We start from the raw sequence: 25,945 nt of genomic DNA on the forward strand, positions 1-25,945 counted from the left end.
TGAATTGCTGGATATTCCATACCATTACAGTGTCCATCTTTCCATAAAAATAGGTTGACCTCTCAGGACAATATGATCAATTCCATAACTGCCATCGTATATAATATATCCTTTAATAGGCCTGAAAATTCAGGCAGAGCCTAAGACATGTCCCCTAAAACATCTGAAGGCTTTTTCTGACTTAAGCTATTTATCTTAAGTTGCCCTTGTTGTGGCCCTTCCCCGATATACAATTTCCTGTTGCACAGAAGTAGGGAAGTTCTGATTTTCCACATGGGTACTGGAGAAATTCATACCCATCAAATGAAATTAAGGTCAAGAAACAGGTGAGCCAGGTACACAGAGGTCACAATTAAGACCCTCAACATGGGTTTGTCTGAGTTGCTCTGGGAGCGTGCCCCTAAGTCTAAAGCCTTCTAGTCTAGATTTAGCTGGTTCCATGCAACTTCCTTCCCAGCTGGAAATCTAGCCTGCAAACTTGGCGGGGGGGGAGCTCTGGGTTAAAAAAAAAAAAATCCGAATCCACTTTTATTAATAACCCCAAACTCTCCTTTATCTCCAAGAGAGTATAGATAACTCAGCCTGGGAAGTTGTTTAAATACAATTAGAACCTTGCTCAACAGTGCACCCTGGTTTTCAAACTGGGAAGGCTGATGGGCAAATGAAGGCAGCGGTGTTGCAGGAATGTCAATCTCAGAAGAGTTGATTACTAAAATCTTACAAAACATTTCCAGAAGGGTAAAAGTTCTTCCAATATTACTGTTAAAAAGGAGTCTCTCATCTCCTTCACACAGTCCATCCATTTCGGCTTGTCCTCTGTCCTGACTACATCATGGCAGGGATTTCTGAAGATACGCTGTCGAGGGGCTGCCAGTGACAATCCATAAGGGCATCATATAGCTCCTCACTCTGCTCCATGAACTCCTTGTTGGCCTCTGTCACATCCAACTGCGGCATGGGATCTGCAAGAGAAGTCAGGGTGGGTTCAGGGCACCCGGAGAAGCACTCCAAGGCTTGGACTCCATTCCCTCCTCCCAGGGCTTCCTGTTCCCCACACCCAAGTTCCCTGTCCTTTGAGGATCAAAGTAGAGTCTACTTAGAGAATGCAACAGTAATACTCAAATAATGGTGGCTGTTAGTCCATCTCGTATCTCTGGACTTTACATGCCCTGGCTTTCCTAGTGTGGGCCTTCAATTTTGGGTTATGGAAATCTGATCAAAACTACGAAGTCAAAAAAAAAAAAAAAAAAAAAAAACCTACGAAGTCCAGAGCGCTATTCTTCAAAGGGAACATTATAGAGCAATGAAAATGAGCCTCGGCTGCATTCAACTTGGTGGATCTCACAAATGGTGTTAGTAATTTACCAGGATGCGCACCGAGTAATGTATAGAATTGTCAAGTCACTATACTGTACACTCGGAGCTAATAGACCTATATGTTAATTATAGCAGAATTTTACTGAAAAATGATGTTGAATGAAAAAAGGACAGTACATACAGTACAACTGCATTGTATGAAGTTAAAACAGGCAAAACTAAATCATGTTACTTAAGGATGCAGATCTAGGTGGATAAATGGTTATCACAAAAGTCAACAGTTTTCCCTAGCAGGGTTGTGACTGGGAAGGATAGCTTCTGGAGGCTGGCAATGTTCTCGATCCAAATAAAGGTTTCACAAGCAATTGCTTTATAATTACAGAACTGTATACTTGTTTTACATACTTTTCTGTATACATTATTTTTCACAAAGAAGTTTTAAAACTCCTTAATCACTATGACATAACCCTTTATAGACTTTTACTTGTAGTCTTGTGTTGGTTTAAAATGCACACACACAGGGCAGGGCGCCTGGGTGGTTCAGTCAGCTAAGTGTCTGCCTTTGGCTCAGGTCATGATCTCGGGATCCTGGGATCAAGCTCTATGTGGAGTTTCCTGCTCACCAGGGAGTCTGCTGCTCCTTTTCCCTCTGCTGCTCCCTACTACTTGTGTTCTCTCAAATAAATACGTAAAGTCTTTTAAAAATAAAATGTACAAACATAACCATTCATTAAAACACTTATTTTACAATTAGAGAAATTAAAGAGGACCTAACAAAATAGACATCCTGTGTACAATGGAATATGTTGCTTAAGATAGCAATACGCCCCAAATTGATCTACAGATTCAATGTAATCCCTTGTCAGCTGCTTTGTTTAACAGATGGAGAAGCTAATTGTAACTTAGATGGAAATGCAAAGGATTCATAATAGCAAAAAAAATTTTGAAAAAGAACAAAGTGGGCAGCCTGGGTGGCTCAGCGGTTAGTGCCGCCTTCAGCCTGGGGCATGATCCTGGAGACCCTGGATGGAGTCCCTTGTGAGGCTCCCTACCTGGAGCCTGTTTCTCCCTCTGCCTGTGTCTCTGCCTTTCTCTCTGTCTCTCATGAATGAATGAATGAGTGAATAAATCTTAAAAAAAAAAAAAAAAAGAAAGAAAACAAAGTTCAAGGACTTCTCCATTTCAAAAACTATTACAAAGCAACAGTAATAAAAACTGGCAGTGGCTTAAGGATAGACATGCAGATAAATGGAATAAGTTTTAAGAGTCCAAACCCACGGTATAGATTTATAGTAAGTTGGTTTTCAACAAGGATACCAGACAACTCAATGGTAAAGAACAGTTTTTCAACAAATGGTGCTGGAACAACTGGAAAAAGCACAAAGAATAAAGCTAGACTCTCCATACTTTACACAAGAATGAACTAAAAATGATTTAAAGAACTAAATGTGGGATCCCTGGGTGGCGCAGCGGTTTGGCGCCTGCCTTTGGCCCAGGGCGCGATCCTGGAGGCCCGGGATCGAATCCCACGTCGGGCTCCCGGTGCATGGAGCCTGCTTCTCCCTCTGCCTGTGTCTCTGCGCCTCTCTCTCTCTCTCTGTGACTATCATAAATAAAAAAAAAAAAAAAAAAAAAGAACTAAATGTAAGAGCTAAAACTCTAGGGATCCCTGGGTGGCGCAGCGGTTTGGCGCCTGCCTTTGGCCCAGGGCTGATCCTGGAGACCCGGGATCGAATCCCACGTCGGGCTCCCGGTGCATGGAGCCTGCTTCTCCCTCTGCCTGTGTCTCTGCGCCTCTCTCTCTCTCTCTGACTATCATAAATAAATAAAAATTAAAAAAAAAAAAAAAAGAGCTAAAACTCTAAACTTTGAGAAGGAAACAGGCGTAAACAAGCAGTACCTTTTAGATATGACACCATTTAAGCACAAACAAAAGAAAAAATAGGATTTCACAGAAATGAATGTTTGTGCTTCAAAGGACATTATCTAGAAAGGGGAGTGATACCTCATGGAATGGGATAATTTGTAAAACATATGTCTGATAAGGAACTAGTATCCAGAACAGAATATAAGGAAATCTTATAATGCAACAATAAAAAGACAACCCAATTTAAAAATGGACAAAGGGCTTGAATAGACATTTCTCCAAAGATCTACACACACACACAGCCAATAAGGATACGAAGATGTTCAATATCATTAGCCATTGGGCAGCCCAGGTGGCTCATCAGTTTAGCGCCGCCTTCATTCAGCCCAGGGCCTGATCCTGGAGACCCAGGATCAAGTCCCACACCAGGCTCCCTGCATGGAGCCTGCTCCTCCCTCTGCCTGTGTCTCTGCCTCTCTCTCTCTCTCTCTCTCATGTCTGTCATGAATAAATAAATAAAATCTTTAAAAAAAAAAAACCATATCATTAGCCATCAGGAAACTGCATATCAAAACCCCAATGAGGGATCCCTGGGTGGCGCAGCGGTTTGGCGCCTGCCTTTGGCCCAGGGCACGATCCTGGAGACCCGGGATCGAATCCCACGTTGGGCTCCCGGTGCATGGAGCCTGCTTCTCCCTCTGCCTGTGTCTCTGCCTCTCTCTCTCTCTCTGTTACTATCATAAATAAATAAAATTAAAAAAAAAAAAAAAAAACCCAATGAGATACAACTTGAAGCCCACTAGGATGGCTGTAATAAAATTGAGTAACAATCTACTGGTGAGGATGTGGAGAAACTGCAGCCCTTGTAGGAATGGAAATGGCGCACCCATTTTTGGAAAAGTTTAGTGGGAATGGAAAATGCTGCAGCCCTTTCAGAAAACTCTGGTGGTTCCTCCAATGTAAAGAGTTTGCCATATGATCCAGCAATTCCACTCCTATATAATGAAAACTTATTTATGTCCCCATAAAAACTTACACATGAATGCTCATAAGTAGTATATTCATAATACTATAAGTGGAAACAACCCAAACATCTATCAATAAAATGGATATCCACAGAATGGAATGTTGTTTGGCCATGAAAAAGAATGAAGTAATGACACACTCTACAACACTATGGTTAAGTGAAAGAAGCCATTCACAAAGGACCACACATTATATATAGTTCCATTTATTTAAAATGCCCTGGTGCACCCAGCTGGCTCAGTCAGTAGAGATGCAACTTTACTTTTAATCTCAGAGTTGAGTTCAAGCTCCACATTAGGAGAGAAGCCTACTTAAAAAAATTTTTTAGGGATGCCTGGGTGGCTCAGCGGTTGAGCCTCTGCCTTTGGCTCAAGGCATGATCCCGGGTCTAGGGATCAAGTTCCATGTTGGGCTTCCTGCATGGAGCCTGCTTCTTCTTGTATCTCTGCCTCTCTGTCTCTCATGAATAAATAAATAAAATATTTTTTAAAAAGTTTTTTTTTAGGGCACCTGGGTGGCTCAGTGGTTGAGCATTTGCCTTTGGCTCAGTTCATGATCCCGAGGTCCTGGGATTGAGTCCTGCATCAGGCTCCCTGTAGGGAACCTGCTTCTCCCTCTTCCTGCGTCTCTCCCTCTCTTTATCTCTCATGAATAAATAAAAACCTAAAAAAATATATTAAAAAAAAAAAAAAACCCGCCCAGAATAGGTACATTCAGAGACAGAAAGTAGCTAAGCAGTTGCTGGGGGCAGGAGGGGCTGCATGTGGAGAGGGACTGCCACTGGTCTGGCCACTGGTCACAGGAATTAGTGGTAATGGGTACACAGCTGTGTGACCCTTCTAAAAACTACTGGAGGGCAGCCCCAGTGGCGCAGCGGTTTAGTGCCACCTGCAGGCCAGGGTGTGATCCTGGAGCCCGGGATGGAGTCCCACGTCAGGCTCCTGGCATGGAGCCTGCTTCTCCCTCTGCCTATGTCTCTGCCTCTCTCTCTCTGAATAAATAAATAAATTAAAAAAAAAAAAAAAAAAACTACTGGACTGTATGTGTACCTTAAAAGGTGAAATCTGAAAATAAATAAAAAGGGTAAATAAAAAGGGTAAAGTCTGTTATGTGAGTTATATTCCAAAAAACAAAAACCCTAACGGGGCTTTTACTATGTATCTTATTTTATACCTGGCCCTTTTTTCACTGAAAACATTTCCCTATGTCAATACTTGTAGAAAAAGACCAAGGGAAAAAAAAAAAAAGACTACATCTGTTTAAGAAATCCTCTATACACATTCATCTGGACCACTGATTATCATTTGGGGTAAGATCTTTCAAGGTAAGGGATACCTGGGTGGCTCAGCGGTTGGGTGCCTGCCTTTGGCTCAGGTCATGATCCTGGGCTCCAGGATCGAGTCCTGCATCAGGCTCCCTGTGAGGAGCCTGCTTCTCCCTCTGCCTATGTCTCTGCCTCTCTCTCTCAGTCTGTGTCTCTCATGAATAAATAAATATGAATCTTAAACAAATAAACAAACAAAAAAGATCTTTCAAGTAAAATTACTGATCCAAAGGATATAAACATCATAAAAACTGTAATATAAAATAAAAAATTGGGGCAGCCCAGGTGGCTCAGTGGTTTAGTGCCACCTTCAGTCCAGGGCGTGATCCTGGAGACCCATATCGGGCTCCCTGCATGAAGCCTGCTTCTCCCTCTGCCTGCGTCTCTGCCTCTCTCTCTCTCTGTGTCTCTCATGAATAAATAAATAAAATATTAAAATAAATAAAATAAAATACTAACTTTTTAAGAAACACAGTATGTATTTTATATATATAAATTCTTTAAAAAATATATGTATTTTTTAAGATTTTAAAGTAATCTCTACACCCAAGTTGGGGCTCAAACTCACAACTCTGAGATCAAGAGCCAGCCAGGCACCCTAAGAAACAAAGTATATTTGAATTTAAAATTGCCTATTAATAGTGTGATGGTTAAATTTTTATGTGTCAACTTGGCTAGGTTCTAGTGCCCTGTTTGGTCAAATACCAGTCTAGGTATTGGTGTGAAGGTATTTTATATATGTGATTCACATCTGTAATGAGCTGATTTTAAGATTATCCTTCCGGTGCCCAGATGGCTCCGTGTTAGGTATGGAGCCTGTTTAGGATTTTCTCCCTCTGCCCCACTTCCCCATGCAAGTGCTCTCTCAATAAATAATCCTCAATAATATGGGTGGGATGGGATGCCTGGGTGGCTCGATGGTTGAGCGTCTGCCTTTGGCTCAGGGCATGATCCTGGGATCCAGGATCAAGTCATGTCGGGTTCCTGGCGGGGAGCCTGCTTTTCCCTCTGCCTGTGTGCATCTCTGCCTGTCTCTCACATGAATAAATAAAGTCTTTAAAAAAAAAAATATATATATATGTCGGTCTCATTATCATTTGAAAAAAAATTTTTTTTCATTTGAAAATTTTAAGGCCTTAATTTTGGTGAGGTTTCCCAAAGAAGGAATTCTGCCTCAAGACCATAACATAGAAATCCTGCCTGTGTTTCAAGCTTGCTGGCCTGCCTTACAGATTTACACATCCTATATCCTACTGGTGATATAGTACAGATCGCCTCTGATACAAACAGCATGTTTAAACTTTTTTTTCTTGTGGTTTACAGGCATGTGTGTTTCTTTTGCAAATTATTTCCAGCTTTCTCACTACTCTTAAGAATCTGTTTCCTCTTCCAAACCAGTGCCGAATCTTTTCATGTAAGTCCTATGCCTATTTCTGCACCCAGAAGGATCTTTTCTCTTGGAATTTTAATCTAATTATACAAAGGTTTGAGCATTTACAGAAGCTCCCTATGGAAACTATAAGAGAGCCTGACCAGTCTGGTTTCTCCACTAAGCATAGGTAACAACTTACAGGAACAGTTTAGGAAAGAGCTCGATCAAGGGCAAGCATTTGTGTACGCTGAAGTCCACAGATACATATACAATAGAGCATCCTTCCTCAGTCTGAAGACAGGGCCTGATGAACCATGGCTCACGGAAGCCAAGGAAGGGACAAAGAAGAGCAATGCTCTCTGCTGTGGCCCCGCTGGGTGGTTATTAGGTTGAACTGGGCGGGAGGCTGTAGGACTCAGTGGTAAAAGCACTCCAACTGAGGCAAGACAGCAGGGGTTCCAGGAGTGACTCCCATCAACCTTTAACAAGTAATTTGAATCCTTTACCTTATTTTTTTTATTCAGTAAAACCAGAATAAATTGTACTTACCTCAAAATAGTTGTGAAGTTTAAATGCATTAATAGATGTAAAACAGGAAAAAAAAAAATAGATGTAAAACAGGGCCTGCACATAGTAAAACCTCCATGACTTAGCTATTATTAACTCCCCAAACCTCAGTTTTCTTTTCTGTAGATTGGGGATTATAATGGTACCAATCCACCATCATAATGTTGAAAGGTAGCAGGGCCTGGCACAAAATACGTTTGGTATTAATATATTATATTAATAGATGAGAAAGAGACTGGAAAATTCTAATTCTAAGGAGTTACACAAAAATATTATAATCAGGTTAAGATTAATCTGCTCCTGGAGGGAGAAGTCAGAGACTGAGCATAGAAAGTCAGGAACTAAAAAAAGAAAAAAAAAAAAGAAAGTCAGGGACTCCTGGCCTGATTCAGCATCTAACTCACAGGGTGTGCTTGAGCAGAGCACTTGGGTGGCCAGTTCTCCATGTGTCAACTAGAGCTCCTGTATTTTGCTGGCCCACCTCCAAGGACACTGCTGTTAGAGACAGATGACAGCATGTGTATACAAGTGCTTTATTACTATTTTTTAACTTTTACTTTATATATTTTTTTTAAAGAGAGAGTATGCGTGTGAAAGCAGGGGGTAGGAGGAGGAGTAGAGGGAGAATCTTAAGCAGGCTCCATGCCCAGTGTGGAGCCCGACGGGACATGGGGCTCAATCTCATGACCTAAGCCGAAATCAAGAGTCAGATGCTTAGCTGACTCAGCCACCCAGGTGCCCTAAGATTTTATTTTATTTTTAGTAATCTCTGCACCCAACATGGGGCTTGAACTCACAACCCCAAGATCAAGAGTCACATGCTCCACTGTTGAGTCAGCCAGGTGTCCCTAAATTTTACTTCTTTAAAATTTAACATCTATTCAGAAACATATTAAAATTATTTTTCATAGTTTTTTTAAAGATTTATTTATTTATTCATGAGAGACACAGAGAGAGGCAGAGACATAGGCAGAGGGAGAAGCAGGCTCCATGCAGGGAGCCCGATGTGGGACTTGACCCCTGGACTCCAGGATCATGCCCTAAGCCGAAGGCAGACGCTCAACCAGTGAGCTACCCAGGCGTCCCAAACCTTAGAAATCCTTTAAGTATTAATGATCTCATTTGAAAAGTCATTTGTTTAAAGATTAGCAATTCCTTCAGTTTTACTTTCCTTTTTCTTCTGTTAAATTCAGTAAAAATGACAATAAATGCTTTTAATTAAAAAAAAATATGTCTATTATATGTAGCAGGATCGGGGTGATTTTCAATTTCTTCTTAAGATGTTACCATATTTTCCAAATTTTCAATCATAACTATTACTTGAGAACAAGGAAAAAAATGTAATATAAAATATAGAGAAAAAAATTAAAAGGAGATAAAAAAATGAATTTTATAAACTATCAAACAAACATAAGGCAAGAGATATGCTGGACACCTACAAGTGGGGATTGAATGTCCCACATCTAGGAAGTGACCGGCTCGGTCCCCTGTCGAGCTGCTTCCTCTAGGCTCCCTGGGACTGCGCACACATCTCTGGAGGACACACTCACTTCTTACTATAATTATGCACGTGCTAGTTCTCATTCCTCTGCATCTAGCTAAAGGCACAGTGGCAGCCACAGAGCAATCACCTGACAAAGGAAAGAGGAGTGAGAAAACAAACTTCCTTCTTACCTTCCAACGCATCATCCCCAACTTCTTCGTATGTCTGCCAAGAGACCAAAAAGAGGGTAAGAAGCAGCATAAATTCCTGGCCCAAGACAAGGAGGCCTTATTTTTGACAAAGAGGTCACTTCATCTTTCCTCATTTCTTCTGAAGCCCAAGCTCCCATCCTCACTAATCCCGTGATGGAGGAAGACATGACCCAAGAGGACCAGATCTGCCAAACCATGGTTACCTGCATGGTGCTCTGGGTGTAGCCATACTGGGGGTAGCTGTAGCTGTAGCTGCCTGTGTTCTGGTCATAACCCCATTGGGCGTAGTAATTCTGGTACTGCTGGTAATACTGGTTGTAGCTGTAACTGTACATCTGACTATACTCCACTGGCTTCACACGGCTCCTGAAACAAAGAAAGAAGCAAAAAATAAATGAACACAGGCAAACATTGCCATCACATGGCACATCTACATGGCCAGGGGCTGTCCGGAGTGCTTCCTGCAGATTAACCCATTTAATCCCCACAACAACCTGATTCAATAAGAATACACTTATTCCTATTTTTACAGATGAGGAAACTAAAGTCCAAAAAGGTCACATAATTTGTCCAAAGTCACAGAGATCCAAACCCAGGCAGTTTGGCTCCAGAGCCTAGGTTTCAGAGTCAGGGGTTTTTAACGGTCTCTTATCAAATCTTGTCAGTACTAAAAAAAAAAAAAATATATATATATATATATATATAATAACCATCATCATCATCATCATCATCATCATCATCATCATCTCGTCAGTACTGACTTGTCTTCTTCTCAAGATCCAGGTTAGGGGGTGGGGGAGATGACTGTTTTTCTGCCAGCCACAAAGGCTCAGGTGAACATGGCCTGAAAATTTTGAGTATAGGATGATCCAGGAAACATTTCAAACTACAAAATGTCTAATCACCTCTTTCCCCCAAAGATGAAGTGTTCCAGTAGCCTTATCATCACCACTATAGTCACAGCTATTGTTTATGGATTAGGTACTCAGGATTTGGGTCCACTGTTTTTCATATACAGGCTCCTATTTTAAGTCCTGTACAACCCTATGACAGAGCTATTATTCCCATTATACAGATGAGAATACTGAACCTCTAAAAAGGTTAAGTGACTCACCCAAGGCCACCCAGGACTGGAGCCAAAACCCCAAGACTCATTTCTGAACACTACATCATTACATACAGCACCTGTCCTGACAGATACAAGACATCTTGCCAGGCTCCTATACACGTGCTGCTGAAGTGAGCACTTGCCAGGCTCCTATATCCTGAGCTCACCAATCAGGGCTGAGGCCCAGGCTCAGTGGATAGCTTTTTTCTTGCTAACCACTTGCTACCCCAGCCACTGCCAACCAAAGACAGAATGTCAAGCTTGCAAAGGATGCATTGCTTTCAAAAATACACAAAACCATGTATGAGTAGGCTTATGAGACAGGCCTGGGGTCTGAGCAGAAGTCCTAGACGAGAGAATCAGAACAACATGGCAATGCGCTTCCAGTCATCATACTCCAAAAAGCCAGATTCGTAAGTGCAAAGCAACGTGCAGGAGGCAGAAGCTCAGACCACCATGCCAGGTGGTTTATAAAGAGAATTATAACTGTCACATGGTGTGGAATGCGCCTGCGTCCTCATGACTGGTGTATTCTATTTCCATGGTGAAGCCAGAGACGAAACCAAGTCATAAGCAGGAGTTGAACCACCACAGCAAACCCTGTCACAGGAACCACAAATTCTCAATGTCTGAACGAGCTCTTCACAAGCTCCTTTTGAGTTCAATGTCTACATGGTGAGCAGGACTTGGCCAGAACAGTTAGACAATTCCACGTCTGACTGCCTTAGCACCACTTCCTGATGGGGAGGCTAGGCCCTCTCCCTGCCCAGTGCAAGGCTGGAAACTACTAATGTTCCCCTCTGTGACTACCCCCACCATGTTTCCAAGGAGTCTGCTACCCTCCTGATACGTTCACGTAACTGAAGGGGGTCTCCCTGGCCTGGGTTTGCACATTTCTATTCTTTCTCCACACTGAGCTCTCACAGATGAACTCTCAAAGGAACCTCTCACTGCCCTCAATTCCTAGTGCTTGATAGCACCTCCCTAGACACAGGCACCAAATTCTGACAACAATGATCAACCAAGAAATGGAACAGAAGTAACCTCCTTGCAGAAGGGACTTTGTTTCTCTTGTTTATAGCTACAACTCCAAACTCTAGGTCAGAGCCTAAGAGTTTTAGGGAATCAGTCACTGTTGATCAAATAAATGGTAACACATCAGAAACCAACACCATCAATTATCAGAGGAACTGCAGGCTACCCTGCAGCTGTTAAAATGTATTATGAGGATGTGCAGCTATGTGGGAAAGGGAAGGTATATATAAAGAAAACCAGGGGGAAAAAGAATGAGCACTATTATAATTAAAAATGAATAAATAAATAAATAAAATAAATAAAGAAATCTACCACATGTAAATTGATCCACACGGAGTGTGTGTCTATATCTATATATTACAGATGTTTATGGAGAAGCCTGGAAGTCAGAAATCCTAACAGTCATTTTAGAGTAATGAGGAAATTTTTCTTTTAAATATTTTCTTTAATGGTTTTATATAGTGGAGTTTATTGGTATTTTTAAAATATTTTTTAAAATATTAATTTATTTGAGAGAGAGAGAGAAAGAGAGCACAAGCAGGGGGAGGGGCAGGAGAGGGAGAAGCAGTCTTCCTCACTAAGCAGGGAGCCTGATGTGGGGCTTAATCCTAGGGCCCCGGGATCATGACCTGAGCCAAAGGCTCAGGCTTAACCAACTGAGCCACCCATGCTAGTGGTTTAGAACAAATGACTTATATAGTACTATAAAACAAATAACATTTTGAGGGGAAAATCACGCAGGCTGACCTCCATGTATTGAATCCAGCCAAGCAGCAAAGAACCTCCAAATCTTTTGCTGCTTTGAAAAACCTAGCTATATGAAAGTCCTGTCCTAAGAATGTACCCTTCCAACCCTGGCATGGAATTTCTCAGCCTTGGCATTACTGACCTGGGGGCAGAACAAATAAGTCTGTTGTGGGAGCCATCCTGTACAGTCTAGGATGCTTAGTAGCATCACTGGTCTCCACTCATTAGATGCCTCTAGCACCTCCCCACCCAAGTTGTGACAACCAAAATTATCCCCAGGTGTTGCCAATATCTCCTGCGGGATAAAATTGTCCCCAGTTGAGAACCACTGCTTCAAGCCAAAGGACAGAAGATTCTACGCAGAGAATAGCTGTCTTCTACTGAGTGAGAAACTTGCTTGGAACTGTAAGGGAAGAAGGGCTTTCCACCTGGCAACACAGGTAGGATAGTGATGTATGTAATATTCTGTAATGTTTGGATCATTACCTCTTAGCCATTCTCATAGCTAAAATTGGATATAATTTTCTTTCCTTCTCAATTCTTATTAATTCTGTGGATAAATTTCTAACAGTGACACTGCTGGCAAAGAGCAGGAACATTAAGTATGCAGAGACCAAATGCCTGCTCAATACTGCTACCAGCAATGTCTGAACATGTTTGCCTTTGCTGGTCACAGCTCTGCCCCAACCATAAACTTCCAGAGGGGCAGGGTTATGCTCGCTCGTCTTTAACGAAAGCCTGGCAAATAACAGGCCTCCCTGCAGTCTCCCATCCGGGATGTGGAAGCTCCAACAATCAAGTGGATGAGGAGCGTCCAGGCGGGCATCAGTCCAGAGGCCCTCTATCTTCCCGCCAGCGCAGCACTCACGCTTTGGGGATTGCCACGCTCAGCCGCACTGGTTTAGACCCCAGGCCGACCGCTCCCTGGCATTCAGTCAGAGCTCGCTTCTGTTCCAGTTCATCTGTGAATTTCACAAAACCATAGCCCCTGCAGGAAACAAAAGCACACACCCTATTTAGATCACAAATGTGATGTAGGTGAAGTCTAAGAACGGAGGAGCGGGGGAGTCTATCAAACTCTGCAGGAAGGGATGAGAGTCCCATCAATAGAAATCCGCCGCCGCCGAGCAATGCAAATACTCCAGCACTGCAGGATCCTGAGACTGGAGGAACCCCCACTTTAGTTCACCATTCCCCTCCACACCTTCACTGATGGGATCCTTCCCGAACAGTGGCTTCCCTCCCAATCCACCGGAAATACTGTCACCATCATCATGGTAGCAGTGGTGGTAGTACCAGCTGTAGTTCACTGAGCAAAATTTTACCACATCCGCCCTGTAGAACAGGTATCACGTTAGGCAATGGGGCTCAGCAATCACAAGCAGACAAGCTTCTTGCTCTGAGGGACTCATATTCTCTAAGATTTTATTTATTAGACAGGGAGAGAACACCCATGCGCACGAGTGGGGGGAGGGGCAGAGGGGAAAGGACAGGAAGAGGGAAAGAATCCCAGTAAACTCCACGCTGAACCCAGATCCTCTGAACCCAGATCCTTGCTTGGAGCTGGATCTCCCGACCCTGAGGTCATGACCTGAGTTGAAACCAAGAGTAGGTCGGAACCAAGAGTCAGACACTTAACCAACTGAGCCGGCCCAGCACCCCTGGACTCATATGTTACTTGGGAGATCAACAAATGATAGCTAACATTTCATGCATACTTATTTCCTAGGGGCTCTGCTGAGCATTTCCCCAGGCTTATCTCTTCAAACTGCCCAAAGATTAGATAAGAGTAGTCCGCATTTTACTGAGAAAAAAACCAAGTTCAGAGGGATTTAATCACCTGCCCAATATCATTGTAGAAGCAGGATTCAATCCAGGTTGTGAGTTTTTAACTCAAGCTGTGCTTATAGCTATTACTCTGATCAAGAATAAGCCTTTCTTGCGGTTTCTCCACTTTTGAAGTAACAGTAATAAATAAAATGGCAAACACCTCTCAAGCATACCCTATCTGCTTTATTTACATCACATCATGTAATCATTAGGTCAGCCCTGTGAGCAGGCACGATTAATCTGCATCTGTTGTACGGATGAGGAAATCGGGTCAGGGGTTGGGTAACTTGTTTACTGTAGTATCCCTAGCCAGTACTGGAGTCAGGATGCACACCACAGTCTGGCTCCAGAGCCTGTGCTCTTAACCACCGTGCTACATGGCCTCACTCTAACGCCTCCATCTATGACACAAATGCTGGAACAAGGTGGGCATCAGTAACAGGTAAGGCCTTACTTAGACACGCCTGTCTGGTCCAAAACCACCTTGCCTCCTCGACAGGAGGGGTAGACTTTGACGAAGAATTCATACAGCATGCCATCATCCACATCTGGGGTCAGGTCCCCCACAAAGAGGGAGTACTCAGGGCTGAGAGGAGAGAACAAGATTCAGAGACAGACACCAAAACCTCTGTTCTAACAAGCTCTTCTGGCTCACTTTAAGAAACCTCTCCTGGGCCTTCTCAGGGAACAGCACATCTGATGGGTCCTTAATTTGTTGCATTGGCAGTCCTGGCAGAAGTGTTGTGGAAGCAGCCCCCGTCCCAAGTGCTTAACCCACTGAACAAAACCTGTCTGGCTTTAAATATTAGAAGAGTGCAGGTGGGGGGCCCTGATCAGAGGTCCTCCAGAGAGAAAACTAGACACTCTGTATCTGCTGCAAATGTTTTAAGTAATCTCTATGCCCAATGAGGGGCTCGAACTCATGACCCTAAGATCAAGAGTTGTGTGCCCTACCAACTGAGCCAACCAGGAGCCCATCACTGCATGTTTTTAATTCAAACAGTAAAAGATAGATAATGAGAACTGGACCTTATCTCCTAAGAATGAAAGCATAACTAAAATGAAATATGTCAACTTTTAGAACATAGGTCAGCAAACTTTTTCTGCGAAAGGCCGGATAGTAAAAATTTTAGGCTTGGTGGGACACCTATGGTCTCTGTTTTTGTTTCCACATCCTTTAAAAGCATAAAAACTATTTTTAGCTCATGGGTGATACAAGTCAGGTCACATTTTGTCAACCTCTGTTCTAGAAAAATTATTAAAAAAAAAAGTAAACTCATTCTTAGTTCAAGTATGATACATATCCCTTGTTTAAATCAGAATACACAAAAAGACAAAGAAAAATATAATTACCAATTTCCCAACAACTCAAAAGTAATCACTACGAACACTCTGTTTTATATTTTTGTCTTTGGCTTCTTTTTTTCTTTTTTAAGGTAGACTCTACCCCTCAGCATGCAGCCAAACGCAAGGGCCTAACCTCACAACCTTGAGATCATGACCTGAGCTGAGATCAAGAGCTGAACACTTAACCGACTGACCCATCCAGGCGCCCCTGGCTTCTCTTTTAGAATTTACAAAACTCAGGTATGACTCACTTGTTTTGTTTCTAGCATTTTTTCATTTTCAACCTATCACTAACTTCTTAATGTGTCTTTATTTGCTACAAAATGACATATTAATGGATATATAGTATTCCAATTAATGAACATACTGTCATTTAAGCCACTTCTCTATCATTAAATTATTTGGTTTCCCAATTTCTCCCATTATATGTAACATTTCAATGAATACTTGAGGCCAATCTTACACACATCCACATATAAATTCTGAAGTAGAATTAGGGGTCAGTGGGCACAAATCCTTTTAAATCTCTTATACATTGTTTTAAAGCTTTTGAAGAGCACCCTGAAAGAATCGATTTATGTTGCTACAACAGGTCAATTCTTATTGAATGAAAAAACATCAATACTGTGGTAGTAACAGGGCAGAAGGCAGGACCAAATATAGAGAAGACATGGGACTTGACAAGAAGCACACAGGGCAGGTCCACTAGATGAAGAGGATAGAGAGTCATCCTTCAGGAGGAAGGCAAAGCAGACTAACCTCGGCCCCCCAACCTCCTTTTAGGTAGTGACCAGCATAGTGATGCATCCTGTCTCTATCCAGACATTTCCTGGGGCTTGGAGCTACCTTGGGACTATCCCGTACTTACCTGTTATCTGGTTGTTTCCCATAAGTGGCATAATTCAGCTTAAAACGTTTTGCCTAGAAATTTAAAAACAAACAAACTAAAACAGAGAAAGGTGTTTCAAAAGTCTAACAATATTTGAAAAAAACTGAAATAAATTACCTTGGCCAAAACATCTCCCCCTCTCTAAGCCTCAGCTTTTTCTCCTGTATAAAATGAGGGGGTGGCACGGATGACCGCTAAGGGCATTGCCAGCTCCATGATTCTATGAGCCCAGGTGTGCCAGCGTGATGCAGCTGTAAGCTAAGTAACTGTGGGAAGAGCAGAATGTAACTCTCTTGAAATGTGTCCTCACTGCTGCCAGCCTGTTCTATTTTCTCAATCAGGCAAGAGGTCTAGAGTTTCAAGTCTTCTGTTAAGGGAGGCAGCGGGGCAGGGTGCAAAAAGCACGGATTTTAGAGGCAACCAATCTTCAGTTTGTGTCCTGCCTCTGCCACTTACTATTTGTGCTGCCTCAGACATGTTACTCCACTTCCCTGAGCTTCAGCTTCCTGGACTGTCAAAGATAACGATGCCTACTGTGCAGGGTTGTTACAGGATTAAATAAAGTGAGGATACAGCAGGGATTCAAAAAATGAGTTATCGATGACAATAAAAATGGGAACATCATCATTATCCAAGTGTCCTTACAGGTGTGGCTCCCGGAAGGGGTTTCCCATTAATTTTATGCAAACACTTCTCAGCTGTGGCCAAATCTGCAAATTCTACAAAACAGTAGCCAGCTGGGATTCTGGAAAGAAAGCAAACAAGAGGAAAAGAATGGTTAAAGATGGGATTCCTAGGTGAGACTCAGCCCTGGCCTGAGGAGAGGGAAAAATATTTTTCTAATCAGAGCCTATACTGTTTGTGTTCCCTGCCCTATTCCAGTTCAGAACTAACATACAAACCTAAATATAAGGAATGCCCATCTGGGTCAGTCTCAGACTCAGCTTATTTATGTACTGTATCATCTATGAAGTACTTTTTTTTTTTAAAGATTTTATTCATTAAAAAAGGCAGAGACACAGGCAGAGGAAGAAGCAGGCTCCATGCAGGGAGATCGATGTGGGACTCGATCCCGGGACTCCAGAACCACGCCCTGGGCCAAAGGCAGGCGCTAAACTGCTGAGCCACCCAGGAATCCCATCTATGAAGTACTTTTGCCAAAAAGATTTAAAACTTATTTGAGAGAGAGAGCACGTGCATGCACAAGCAGGGGGAGGGGCAGAGACTTGGAGAGCAGGAGACTCCTTGCTGAGTGCGGAGCCTCATGATGACCCTGAGATGATGACCTGAGCCAAAACCAAGAGTCAGATGCTTAACCTATTGAGCCACCCAGGCGCCCCTAGGAATCAAACCCTTAAATCTAATGTCCTGTTTATAGGAAACATTAGGGACAGAACAAGTAAAACACCACCATAAGGAAGCAAATAAAGGCAGATCCCAGGGGCACCTGGGTGGTTCAGTGGTTGAGCATCTGTTTTTGGCTCAGGGTGTGATCCTGGGGTCCTAGAATGAGTCCCACGGTCAGTCTCCCTACAGGGAGTCTGCTTCTCCCTCTGCCTATGTCTCTGCCTGTCTTTCATGGATAAATAAAATCTTTAAAAAACAAACAAACAAAAACAGATTCCAGAATGTAGGCCCTTATGTAAGACAATTAGTCTCACCTCTAAAAATCCAGGGTTATGAGAAAAGGAGTGTGAGCTTTCCTATACTTAGACAGGAAGTGATCCTTTTGTAGTTCATAAGTGTGATGACTCAGTGTTTATACTGTCGTGACATGTACCTCCCTCAAACTCTTACAACCATGGCACACGACCTGCCTGACATGAAAAAAAAAAAAAAAAAGATTAAAAACCACTATAAAACATATTCTGAGGCATCTGGGTGGCTCAGTCAGTTAAGCCTCCGACTCTTGGTTTCAGCTCAGGTCATGATCTTAAGGTCCTGAAATCCAGCCCCGGGTAGGGCTCTCTCCTCAGCAGGGAGTCTGCTTCTCCCTCCCTCTCACTGTGTACTCCCACTCTATCAAATAAATAGAATCTTTTTATTATACTTTTTTTGTCACATAATTGTCCATCTATCCATCCCTCTACTTACTTATCCTTATTTACTGATATATTTCAAAATTGTAGATATTGATATACTTCCCTCAATTACTTCAACAGGCATTTTATTCAATTATTGTTTACAATTCTTTCTTTCTCTCTTTTGGTTTACAAGCAATGAAATATACATGCAATGAACTACACAAATCTCCTAGACACTGAGTTATTTTTACTACACATAAATTTTGTACATTCTATAATTTTAAGTAAATGGAATCATACAGTAAAAGGCTTCTTCATTTAGCATAATGCTTTTTTTAAAAAAGTAGGCTCCACACCCAACACAGGGCTTGAACTCTGGACCCTGAGATCCAGAGTCACATGCTCCACCAACTGAGCCAGCCAGGTGACCCTTCATTTAGCATAATGCTTGAGAGTCATTCATTTGTTGTTAGATTACTAGTTTGTTCTTTTTATCGCTGAGTGGTATTCACCAATATTTATCTATTTATCTATCTGCGGATACCTGGGCTGCTTGCAATTTTTGGCCATTGTCATAAAGCTGCTATGAACACTCTTTTCAAGTCCTATTTTTAGTGGATAGAAGTTTTCATTTCTCTTAAGTAAATACCTAGGACTAGACTTGCTGACTCATAGGGCAGATGTATATAAGGAACTGCCAGACACTTGCCCCCAGCAGCTATACCATGTTTTAGTCTCATCAGTGATGAATGAAAGATGTGGGTGCTTCACATCTGACTGCCTTCTTTTTTTCTCTTTGAATTTAAAAAATTGTAGTTAAATATATGTAACCTTGGGGTGCCTGGCTGGCTCAGTTAGTAGAGCATATGACTCTTGATCTCCAGGTTGTGGGTTTAAGCCCCATGCTGGGTGTAGATATCACTTAGAAATAGAATCTTCAGGGCATGTGAGTGGCTCAGTGGTTGAGCATCTGCCTTTCGCTCAGGTTGTAATCCCAGCATCCGGGGATTGAGTCCTGCATTAAGTTCCTACGGGGAGCCTGCTTCTCCCTTTGCCTATGTCTCTGTCTCTCATGAATAAATAAATAAAATATTTTTCAAAAATCTATGAAAAGGGAAGCCTGGGTGGCTCAGCGGTTTGGCGCCTCCTGGGAACCCGGGATCGAGTCCTGCATCAGGCTCCCTGCTTGGAGCCTGCTTTTCCCTCTGTCTGTGTCTCTGTCTCTCTCTCTCTTTCTCTGTATCTCTCATGAATAAATAAATAAAATCTTAAAAAAAAAAAAAAAAAGATAGTTCCAAATCTTATTTCAATAAAGTAGAAAGTGTTACAGAATGTGTTTTCAGGGGCACCTGGGTGGCTCAGTGGTTGAACATCTGCCTTTGGCTTCGGTTGTGATCTGGGGTCCTGGGATTGAGTCCTGCATCAGGCTCCCAGCAGGGAGCCTGTTTCTCCCTCTGCCTATGTCTCTGCCTCTCATGAATAAATAAAATCTTTATTTTTTTTAATTTTTATTTATTTATGATAGTCACAGAGAGAGAGAGAGAGGCAGAGACATAGGCAGGGGGAGAAGCAGGCTCCATGCACTGGGAGCCCGAAGTGGGATTCGATCCCGGGTCTCCAGGATCGCACCCTGGGCCAAAGGCAGGCGCCGAACCGGTGCGCCACCCAGGAATCCCAGATAAAATCTTTAAAAAAGAAAAAGAGAGAGAATGTGTTTTCGTACAGTAGCTAATTATCTCGGGTTTTCTGTCTACAAGAGCAAAAATAAGAGATATTTAGGCTAGCATGATCTACCAGTCAGAAAATCTGTTCCTAGAATGTGCAAATAAAAAGCCAGTGGAGACAGTATGTAGAGAACTGGGGGGATGGAGGTACCAACTCTAAAGAGGAGGGAGCAGCAGAGCCCTGGCTTCTCAGGGAAAGGATAGCACACTCTTGGCTCTCCCTGAGAGAAGCTCTTCATCCCTGCCCTGGGCTGCAGCCCCTCAAACCTCAGGATGAAAACTGGGGGCCCGGTGGACTAGGGCAGCTCTACCTGAGACATTCCATGGATGGGCACAGGGTTCTGAGACTGCTGATCAGACCTGAAGGCTCAGAGTCAAGGTGTGTTAGTGGCCTCATGCAGCAGGGGGAAACCCCTCCATGGCTCGCTCTCACCATATTTTCTTCCATACTGCTGCGTGGGTGCTTCTCCCTTTCTTTTTTTTTTTTTTTTTTTTTTTTTTTTTTTGCTTCTCCCTTTCCACCTGTCCTGTCACATCCTGGCATCCCACAATCCAGACAGGGACAGGTAATGAGTTCTCTATGCCTGTCTTGGAGTCACTGAAAACTTCCACTGCATTTCATACAGAAAAACTTACAGAGATAGGCCAGTGGAAATGCGTGTCCTTGACAATTTCAGAGAACAGGCATGGATCTATATAAATATGCTCCTGTCTTGAGTGTTCTACTGCTAGGAGCTTTGAGGAAGTTGGTTAGCAGTTACTACCTGTTGTGGTGCTGGTTTTTCCTCCGTCCCTCCACACTGTATATATGTATGTGAATGGCCTCACGGCTTCCCTGTTTTTTCTCATTTCATAAAATGGTTGAAAGACGAAGGAAAAGAAAGAAAAGAAAGAAAAGAAAAGAAAGAAAAGAAAAGAAAAGAAAAGAAAAGAGAAAAGAAAGAAAAAGAAAAAGGAAAAGGAAAAGGAAAAGGAAAAGGAAAAGGAAAAGAAAAAGGAAAAGAAAAAGAAAAAGAAAAAGAAAAAGAAAAAAAGAAAAAGAGGGATCCCTGGGTGGCGCAGCGGTTTGGAGCCTGCCTTTGGCCCAGGGCACGATCCTGGAGACCCGGGATCAAATCCCACGTGGGGCTCCCGGTGCATGGAGCCTGCTTCTCCCTCTGCCTGTGTCTCTGCCTCTCTCTCTCTCTCTGTGACTCTCGTAAATAAATAAAAAATTTAAAAATAAAAAGAAAAAAAGAAAAAGGAAAAGAAAGAAGAAAGAAGAAAGAAAGAAGAAGGAAGGAAGGAAGGAAGGAAGGAAGGAAGGAAGGAAGGAAGGAAGGAAAGAAAGAAAGAAAGAAAGAAAGAAAGAAAGAAAGAAAGAAAGAAAGAAAGAAAGAAAGAAAGAAAAAGGAAGGAAGGAAGGGAGGGAGGAAAGAGAGAAGAGAAATAAAAGAAAATCGTTTCTTAGGTAGGAAGCTGCTTTTGGCCCCTCTGACCAACATAGTAGTCTTGAAGCATTCTTAGCCCACGTGACTGATTAACTAAACCTTTGACATTTAAAGATCATGCATTCTTTCCTAGAAAAAACAGAAAACTTCTATGTGTCACCATGCTCTCCTACACCACTATGGGCATCAAGGACGCAAATCCTCTTGCACAACATCTCCCCATCCCTGAACCAGAGCCCACTGCAATACCTCCAAGCACTGTGATAACATCTGTTGCTGGCACCATTGAGACTGCACGTAGTCAAGAGTTGTCATACACCACTGCATTCCCTTAACTGATTAACTACCTTAAATCACTTTAAAAATCTCTGGGCCAGGAAAAAACTTGGAATTAGCTTTTGGACAAGAGTCTGCCTTCTTCCCAGGCCTCCTGAATAAAGCTCATCTTCTTTGTCAATCAAAACTGATCTCTGGGAGGGGGTGGAGCAGAATCAGGAGGAAAAAAATAAGAAATAAAACTCTCATCTCTAGAATATTGGCCTTTCCAGCTACAGGCAGCCGAGCTTGGGTTTCAGTAATAGGTACTGGGATTCTGAATACACAAAGGTTTACCTGTCAACCAAACAGCCAGAACTGACCACACTTCATCTCTCTCATCTATATTTTTCAACCATTTGATGTTTTAGCAAGCTGCTTTAGTAGAGTTCCTGGCAGAGTAGCTGCTCAGTAAACACTGTCAAATTGATTTTAAAAATTCTTTTTTTTTTTTTTTTAAGATTTATTTATTTATGATAGACAGAGAGAGAGAGAGAGAGAGAGGCAGAGACACAGGAGCAGGCTCCATGCCAGGAGCCTGATGTGGGACTCGATCCCGGGACTCCAGGATCGCACCCTGGGCCAAAGGCAGGCGCCAAACCACTGAGCCACCCAGGGATCCTCAAAAATTCTTTTTCTAACTAAAACCCTAAGGAAAACTAAAAACCCTTCAGGAGAATGAAGAATGTAGAGGCAATATAGCACCACTATCTCAAAATATTCTCTGCATTTTGTTTTGCTTACATATTTACTGTGTCATTAGAATGTAATTTTTTTTTTTTTTTTTTTTTTTTTTTTTATGATAGAGATTGAGAGAGAGAGAGAGAGAGGCAGAGACACAGGCAGAGGGAGAAGCAGGCTCCATGCTCCGGGAGCCCGACGTGGGATTCGATCCCGGGTCTCCAGGATCGCGCCCTGGGCCAAAGGCAGGCGCCGAACCGCTGCGCCACCCAGGGATCCCCAGAATGTAATTTTTTTTTTTAATTTATTTTTATTTTATGATAGTCACAGAGAGAGAGAGAGAGAGGCAGAGACACAGGCAGAGGGAGAAGCAGGCTCCATGCTCCGGGAGCCCGATGTGGGATTCGATCCCGGGTGTCTCCAGGATCGCGCCCTGGGCCAAAGGCAGGCGCCAAACCGTCTGCGCCACCCAGGGATCCCCATTAGAATGTAATATATATAAACTCCATGAGAAGAGGGACTGTGTGTGTCTGGTTTGTTTCAGCCATGTACCCAAGGAACCTAGAACAATAGCACATAGTACTGTTTCTAAAAATAACGTTTTAAGTGAATGACATAAGAGTTAAGGGCACTCATGATTTTAAGTCTTGGCTTGTCATTTATTGCTCTGTAAACTTGAAGACAGTTAAGAAGCTTCTCTAATAATAGTATTTAGCTCAGACGTTTTTGTCATTAAAAAATACAATTTACAAATTAAAAAATGGGGATCCCTGGGTGGCTCAGTGGTTTAGTGCCTGCCTTTGGCCCGGGCCATGATCCTAGACTCCCAGGATCAAGTCCCGCATCAGGCTCCCTGCATGGAGCCTGCTTCTCCCTCTGCCTGTGTCTCTGCCTCTCTCTCTCTCTCTCTGTGTGTGTGTGTGTCTCTGATGAATAAATAAATTAAAAATGTTTAAAAAATAAATTAAAATTAAAAAATGATTTTAGGGGCACCTGGCTGGCTCAGTCCATGAAGCAGGTGACTCCTGATCTTGGGGTTGTGAGTTTGAGCCCACATTGGGTGTAAAGATTGCTTAAAAGTAAATTTTTTTTTTCTTAAGATTTATTTATTGGAAAAAAAAAGATTTATTTATTGGGGCACCAGGGTAGCGTCTGACTTAATTTCAGTTCAGGTCATGATCTCAGGACTGTATGATTGAGTTCTACATGGCGCTCCACACTCAGCAGAGAGTTTGAGACTCTCTCCCTCTGCCTGCTGTCTCTCCTCAGCTCGTGCTCTCTCTCTCTCTAAAATAAGTAAATCAATAAATCTACAAAAAAATAGTATCTTAAAAAACTTATTTTTTTGAGAGAGCACACGCAAGGGGGTTGGACAGGGGAGACAGAGATAATCTTTTTTTTTTTTTTTTTTTAAAGATTTTATCTATTTAGGATCCCTGGATGGCTCAGCTGTTTAGCGTGGCCTTCAGCCCAGGGCGTGGTCCTGGAGTCCTGGGATAGAGTCCCACATCGGGTTCCCTGCATGGAGCCTGCTTCTCCCTCTGCCTGTGTCTCTGCCTCTCTCTCCCTGTGTCTCTCATGAATAAATAAATACTATCTTTAAAAACAATTTTTTAAAAAAATATATTTGACAGAGAGAGCATGAGCAAAGGGAGGGGCAGAGGGAGAAGCTGACTCCCCGCTGACCAGTGAGCAAAGCACAGGGTTCAATCCCAAGACCCTGAGATCATGACCTGAGCAGAAGGCAGACATTTAACTAAGTCACCCATTTGCCCCAGAAAAAGATAATCTTTTTTTTTTTTTTAGAAAAAGATGATCTTTTTTTTTTTAATATTTTTTTATTTATTTATGAGAGTCACACACAGAGAGAGAGAGGCAGAGACACAGGCAGAGGGAGAAGCAGGCTCCACGCACCGGGAGCCCGACGTGGGATCCGATCCCGGGTCTCCAGGATCGTGCCCTGGGCCAAAGGCAGGCGCCAAACCGCTGCGCCACCCAGGGATCCCAGAAAAAGATAATCTTAAGCAGGATCCACACCCAGCCAAGAGCCCCCCACTGCAGGCTTGACCTCAGGGCCCTGAAATCATGACGTTAGCCAAAAATCAAGAGTCCAGGCTTAACGACGGAGCCACCCAGGCACCCCCACCAAAACATGATTTTAAAGTGCCTACTGCCTAGCAGATCACGATCTGTTTATATTTATAGAGAATTTTCCATATGCCAGACACTGCTTTAAATGCTGAATGCGGGGACGCCTGGGTGGCTCAGTGGTTGAGCATCTGCTTTTGGCTCAGGTCGTGATCCTGGAGTCCTGGGATAGAGTCCCGCATCAGGCTCCCCGCACGGAGCCTGCTTCTCCCTCAGCCTGTGCTTCTGCCTCTGCCTCTCTCTGTCTCTCATGAATAAATAAATAAAATCTTAAAAAAAAAATAAATGCTGAATGCGAATTAACTCATTTAACCCTCACCATAACTCCATGAGGTCTATAGATGGTGTTATGATCTCCATTTTCATAGTCACGGTGAAATGGAAATGGAGAGGTTTAGTAATTTGCCCAAGGTAGCACAGTAGACATAACTTTCACTCTGGCTCTAGGGTCCAGTCCTTAAGCAATGGGCAGCCTGGGTGGCCCAGCGGTTTAGCGCCACCTTCAGCCCAGGGCGTGATCCTGGAGACCAGGGATCGAGTCCCGCGTCTGGCTCCCTGCTTGGAGCCTGCTTCTCCCTCTGCCTGTGTCTCTGCCTTTCTCCTGTCTCTCATGAATTAAAAAAAAAAAAAAAAAAATGTTAGCATCTCTAACAGTCTATTAACTATTATGAGGGGTTGGAAGCCCCGAGTTGTCCATGTTTACATTCTCGAGAATGACCGCAGCACGGTCTATAAAGGGACAACCGAGAAGATCGAAGGAGAAAAATGTACCCAGTGAGGCGGTTTCGGATAATTTTGACGCTCATCACCGTCTCCCCCATGGTGGCAAAGGCTCTGGAGATGAAATTCTCATCCATGTAGGGCTCCAGCTGCGTAAACACAAGAGCAGGGCAGTCAGGGTAGCGTCCGGGCGCCTCGCGGCGGTCGGGGCCGGGCTGCGCGCGGCTGGCGGGGGCGCGGTGAGGGGAGCGGGGCTCTTCATCCACTCGGCGGCCCTGAGTCCCACCTCCCACGTTCCAACGTTCCAATCCTTTGCCTCCCTTCCCGTCACACTTGCTCCCTGTGGGGAGCCCCCTCCCTGGATCTAGGACCCCTAACCCTCCAGTCCACGGGCCACAACAGCCTTCAGCCCGTGGGATTCTTGCCGTTCCATCCCCCCGGGGCGCCTCCCGTTCGCTTCCAGGAACGCAGGCGAGAGGCCAGAAAGCGCCCTCCTCAGACTCCGTCCCTTCACCTAGATTTTGGGACGCGCCTGTGTCACCCAAAGGGCCGTCCTCCCCGTGCACTTCCACCCTTCTGGGATTCGAGGACCCTGCCCCTTCACTCTTCCTCCCCCGGGACGCCAAGACCCGCCCTCCTCGGGCCCGGGCACACCGGCCTCACTCACGTCGCCCATCCACAGGCTTGCCGCCATGCCCGCAGGCCGGCCGGGACTCCGCGGCCCGACGAGGCCCGCGCCGGCGCCACACCGCGGGGCCGGGGCCGCCAGGGAGCATGCG

At 43.6% G+C, this 25,945-nt stretch overlaps 1 protein-coding gene and 1 non-coding gene across 4 annotated transcripts; one reads left to right on the plus strand and one right to left on the minus strand.

The window, feature by feature from the left end:
• Positions 1–89: 89 nt before the first annotated feature.
• TRNAU1AP (tRNA selenocysteine 1 associated protein 1) lies at positions 90–25,945 on the minus strand. Of its 3 annotated transcripts, XM_038531362.1 has the most exons (9): positions 25,834–25,945; positions 25,218–25,315; positions 16,770–16,869; positions 16,104–16,156; positions 14,343–14,474; positions 12,927–13,046; positions 9,372–9,534; positions 9,148–9,181; positions 90–962 (listed from the first exon to the last, which is right to left on the minus strand). In XM_038531362.1, the coding sequence occupies exons 1-9, from the start codon at positions 25,858–25,860 to the stop codon at positions 826–828; spliced, it is 864 nt and encodes a 287-aa protein (XP_038387290.1). In that variant the 5' UTR covers positions 25,861–25,945; the 3' UTR covers positions 90–825. The 3 variants fall into 3 exon arrangements, with proteins under 3 accessions (XP_038387290.1, XP_038387292.1, XP_038387291.1); XM_038531364.1 differs by lacking the exon at positions 14,343–14,474; XM_038531363.1 differs by lacking the exon at positions 12,927–13,046.
• Positions 17,848–17,947, plus strand: LOC119870577. Its single transcript, XR_005356241.1, has one exon. It is a non-coding gene; the product is annotated as a small nucleolar RNA U13 (small nucleolar RNA).

The sequence above is a fragment of the Canis lupus genome, chromosome 2, assembly GCF_011100685.1.
Source record: "Canis lupus familiaris isolate Mischka breed German Shepherd chromosome 2, alternate assembly UU_Cfam_GSD_1.0, whole genome shotgun sequence".
Classification (NCBI taxonomy): domain Eukaryota; kingdom Metazoa; phylum Chordata; class Mammalia; order Carnivora; family Canidae; genus Canis; species Canis lupus.

What these genes read in the sequence shown, in the direction of transcription:
- TRNAU1AP (XM_038531362.1), bottom strand. Translation starts at nt 25,860, where the DNA reads ATGGCGGCAAGCCTGTGGATGGGCGAC. An exon ending in GGGAAACAACCAGATAACAG is followed by an intron (nt 14,475 to 16,103) that starts GTAAGTACGGGA and finishes CTCTCCTCTCAG; the next exon opens with CCCTGAGTACTCCCTCTTTG. An exon ending in GACCAGACAGGCGTGTCTAA is followed by an intron (nt 13,047 to 14,342) that starts GTAAGGCCTTAC and finishes TGTTTCCTGCAG; the next exon opens with GGGCTATGGTTTTGTGAAAT.